The 4,659-nt window shown below is 33.0% G+C and overlaps 1 protein-coding gene across 2 annotated transcripts in view; it reads right to left on the reverse strand.

The window, feature by feature from the left end:
* Nucleotides 1–3,235, reverse strand: part of LOC137625900 (tubulin glycylase 3A-like) — a 103,543-nt gene extending 100,308 nt beyond the window's left edge. The window contains exon 1 of one of the 2 annotated variants that reach the window (XM_068356869.1): nucleotides 3,133–3,235. Coding sequence is in view for 1 of the 2 variants with exons in the window: in XM_068356868.1 (XP_068212969.1) it covers nucleotides 3,152–3,205 (54 nt within the window). In the remaining variant the exon portion in view is untranslated. The remainder of the gene's footprint in view (nucleotides 1–3,132) is intronic. The other variant, XM_068356868.1, reaches the window with a different exon arrangement.
* Nucleotides 3,236–4,659: the final 1,424 nt, after the last annotated feature.

Genomic DNA, 4,659 nt, shown 5'->3' on the forward strand with positions numbered 1-4,659 from the left:
GCCGAACAGAAATGCCTTTTCATTTCCAGTATCACCTCAAGAATCTTTTATATAAATCATCTGTATTCTGGTGTTTTCCTTTAGTGTTTTCGAAGGGGCCGATACTTATCTCTACCACCGTGCAGGAACAAAGAAATTACTTTTACAACTTTTAAAAAGATACTGCATGTTTCTTTCATGTTCTTAGAAGAAAGTTTGGGAGAATGTTATTCTTTGCCGTGTTTCTGCAGTATTCTTTTAAATTGAGGGTGCAAAATGTGAGGTATCTTAGGGGAGATGAAATGAGGCACAGAGTGGACCCCTTGCAAATTATCTGACGTGTTAAAATATTGTGATTTTCTATTATATATATATATATATATATATATATATATATATATATATATATATATATATATATATATATATATATATATATATATATATATATATCATTCAAAGGTGGCCGTAAATTGCATCTTTAGTGGCCACATTTAGTCTTGCAGAGTTAATCTATTGTCTGCTAACTGGTCAAGGAGGAGGTATGTTCTCAATTGAGTGTTCTTGATGTCGAGAGGATATCCCTGGAAGCATTGCCCTCCTTCCTGTAAGGGAGTAGTGCCGTCAGTACAACTGGCATGGTGTACTGTAGGCATTAATTAAGGATCTTTACGGCAGTCTTTCATCTAAATCTGCACTTGGTTTAGATCTTTCTGCTTTACCTCCTTTCATGTTCATTTCTTCTTTTTTTGCTGTTCAACCTCTTTTAACTTTTACTTCATAGCGTAGCTGAAGGATTTCTCCTAGCTGCTATTGGGCACTGAATGGCCAATTCAATTCCTTACTGACAGATTTACATTTTGATTTGATCCATTGCTTTATCAAGTTTGTTTTTTTTTTTTCTATTTTTTTTTACAAAATTTCATTGATCAACTACGAAGTAAAAAAATTGTGTTCCTTATTACGTAGTAGATGAATTGAATAAACATTGCGGTATTTCATATTATTCCTTTGATATGGAGCTTAATTCTTATCTAAAATTAAAAACGTGTTCATTATTAATAAATAAACAGCATCTGTTATATATATATATATATATATATATATATATATATATATATATATATATATATATATATATATATATATATATCAATTGCTGGCATAGAAATTGCAAAAATGATAATCTGATTGTTTATTTCTTTCTCTTTCTGAAGGGTGATCTGTATTAGGACTTTTCCGTTATCTTTTTTTTTTATTCTTTCTCTGGTGTTTAACTGATTCTATGCTATCTAATTTCAACAGGCGTTCATTTAAAGAATCTCTCTCTCTCTCTCTCTCTCTCTCTCTCTCTCTCTCTCTCTCTCTCTCTCTCTCTCTCTCTCTGCAAGTGAACCAATCATGGTATTGTCAGTTTTGTGCCCGAGTGAATGCAGACTATATTGACAGAATATCGTTTTCACGAAAATGTAATCCCTTTCTTCCATGACGTCACGCAACTTTAAAGAGGGAATTACGAATTCCTGTTTTTAGCCTCTTTGATGATATCAGAACTTAGAGACAAGTATATACTCCGTTTTAAACATTATATATATATATTTATATATATATATATATATATATATATATATATATATATATATATATATATATATTTATATATATGTATATATACATATATATATATATATATATATATATATATATATATATATATATATATATATATATATATACATACATATATATATACACACATATATATATATATATACATATATATTTATATATATGTATATAAACACACACACATATATATATATATATATATACATATATATATAATCATCATCATCATCAGCCGTTACTAGTCAACTGCAGAACAAAGGCCTCAGACATGTCCTTCCACTTGTGTCTGTCTGTAGTCTTTCTATACCAGTCCACACCTGCAAACTATCTTTGTTCTTCAGTCCATCGTCTTCTCTTCCTTCCCCTGCTTATTATGTAATCTCTAGGGATCCATTCTGTTATTCTATGTCCATCTTTTATCTGTCATTAGCATTATATGTCCTGTCCACGTCCATTTCTTTTTCTTACATGTTAGAATATCCTCTACTTTAGCTTAATCACGTATCCACGTTGCTCTCTCTCTCTCTCTCTCTCTCTCTCTCTCTCTCTCTCTCTCTCTCTCTCTCTCTCTCTCTCTCTCTCTCTGTTTTTGTCTCAGTGTTATTCCTATCATTATTATTTCACCACTGTATAGCTTATGTTCCAAGCTTTATATATATATATATATATATATATATATATATATATATATATATATATATATATATATATATATATTTTGTTTTGTTTTGTTAACAGGGGATAGTTTCAGTGAAAAACAACAGAACTCACATCCACATCCAATGCAATACGACTTTTACAACATGTTCTGCTACTAGACTGAGGGCGTCGATCCCCTTTCACACATTGCACCATTCAGTCCTGTCTTGTACATACGTGATTATGTGGTTTCTCCATTCCAATATAATTCTTACAGTATCTGTCCAACCATTTCGAGGCTTTCCTCTCGTTCAACCTGACAGTGCTTTTAGATTATGCTCTCATATTTTACTTTGTGAAAGAGAGAGTTTTCATTTGCTTTCCTCCTGGTTTCAAGGTTTGTTGAGATGTACTTATCGAAATGTCTTAGGAAATGAATCATCAAGAGGTCAATATGGTTACACGTATATAAGGAAGCACCTATAGCTAACTCTTCTAAGGAGAAAGTATGTTCATTAGAATAACAACCTAATAAACGTCATTGAAAAACATATAATACTTTTTCTGAAACGTATGTGTATCCCTCTGTATATGAAGATTCACAACAAGGGTCTTTCCTTTGACTTTACTTTCAAGATATGCATATACTCAGATAAATAATTATAGTATCTGTAAATACATTAATAACTATCAATGCATTATATAGCTTATATCTTCTTAAATAGATTGCTGTGATATGTATATGAAGGGATTCACAGCACTGTTCTTTACTTTGACTTTACCTCATAGTATATACAGTATACTGGATAAGTACACTCAGGTAAAGCATTTACGTATCGGTAAATACATTTACGTATGAGTAAATATCTCACACAAATACAGTACCTCGTAAACTCACTCACACCCTTTTGATATCACTAGAACATGAACAACATTTTTCACTTGATCTCGTTTGCATGTTTAGGTTCAAGCACTATTCAACAACTTCTTCCCTCCCTGGAGATCCTATCTGCCTCCTTCCTTCCGCTATCAGATTCTGCTTGTAATCCCTTCTGCATCCCGAGGAGTGCACGCGATAAGCAAGCAAGCATTCATGCAAGCGTCGAAGATCGCATCAATCTGCAACGTCCGCTTCCATCAAGCAATGCATGATTCTTTGGAGTGGTTTCGTGTGCAAAGGCAGTTAACCGCTACTTAACCCCCTTGCCTTAAATGAAGGTTTGGAGGAGGGGAAAGGGAACCTTCTTAATTCAAATACTCATACATGTTACATCATGTATCATGATTACATGAATAAATTTATTGATGAAGTGTCTAGTCTCAGAAGACGCTGTTGAGAATAAGCCTCCATAAGCCGTGTGTGTTAAGCTCCAGAGGTCAGTTATCATGCCTTGCTGTGTAGACGATTGTATAACATGTTTAGAATAGTTCTGATCTTTCCGTTGACAAAGGTATTTTGATCTTTTCGTCGACAAAGGTATTTTGATCTTTTCGTCGACAAAGGTATTTTGATCTTTTCGTCGACAAAGGTATTTTGATCTTTTCGTAGACAAAGGTATTTTGATCTTTTTGTAGACAGGTATTTTGGAAACATGGTTTTTAGATACTTTAATATAAAATTCCTGAGTCTAATTTTATTTCTTCATTAAGTTTCTGAATGATTGGAATTATTTTAAATATGAGGATTTGGTTTCTTCAGTGGCTATATTATCGCATAATATACAGACTTTTTTTTTTTTTTAATATTTTCTTCGTTCCTAACATACAGTTGGCTCCAATGATTCCGGTACACTTCAACAGAAGCTAAGGAGACGCCTGACAGTTGTCCATTGTACTGCGGCTGGTAACGCTGTGTTTAGCAAAAGAGAATTTACTGGCAACGCTTCATGTATAGCAAAGTCGCCTAACTTATAAACCCCTGGCCAAAAGCATTTTTATCAATTTAACGAAGTGCTGTTAAGCAAATAACAATATTTTACTATGCAGCAATTCGTAAGATTAATAAAAATGCTTTTGATTACATGTTTGCAAACTCAATGACTATATTACATGCAGCGTTACCAACAGTTTCTCTTTTGCTAAACAAATAATTACCTGCTACAATATACGGCTGTCAGACGTCTTTCCTCCTTCCCGTGAAGTGTACCGAAATTAATGAAGACAACTGTATCTAGGAAATAGTAACTATACTCAAATTTTTTTAATGAGGCGCATTTGCACCAACTCACAGAGGTGTCCTTTTTGCTTGGAAAAGTTTCCTGATCGCTGATTGGTTAGAATTATCTTGTTCAACCAATCAGCAATCAGGAAAGTTTTCCAAGCTAAAAGGGCACCGCTGCGAGTCGTAGCAAATCTGCCTCGCTAAAAAAATTGACTATAGTCCCAATTGTTGATGAAATATATAGCATTTAC

Source organism: Palaemon carinicauda, chromosome 33 (genome assembly GCF_036898095.1).
Source record: "Palaemon carinicauda isolate YSFRI2023 chromosome 33, ASM3689809v2, whole genome shotgun sequence".
NCBI classification, from domain to species: Eukaryota; Metazoa; Arthropoda; class Malacostraca; order Decapoda; family Palaemonidae; genus Palaemon; species Palaemon carinicauda.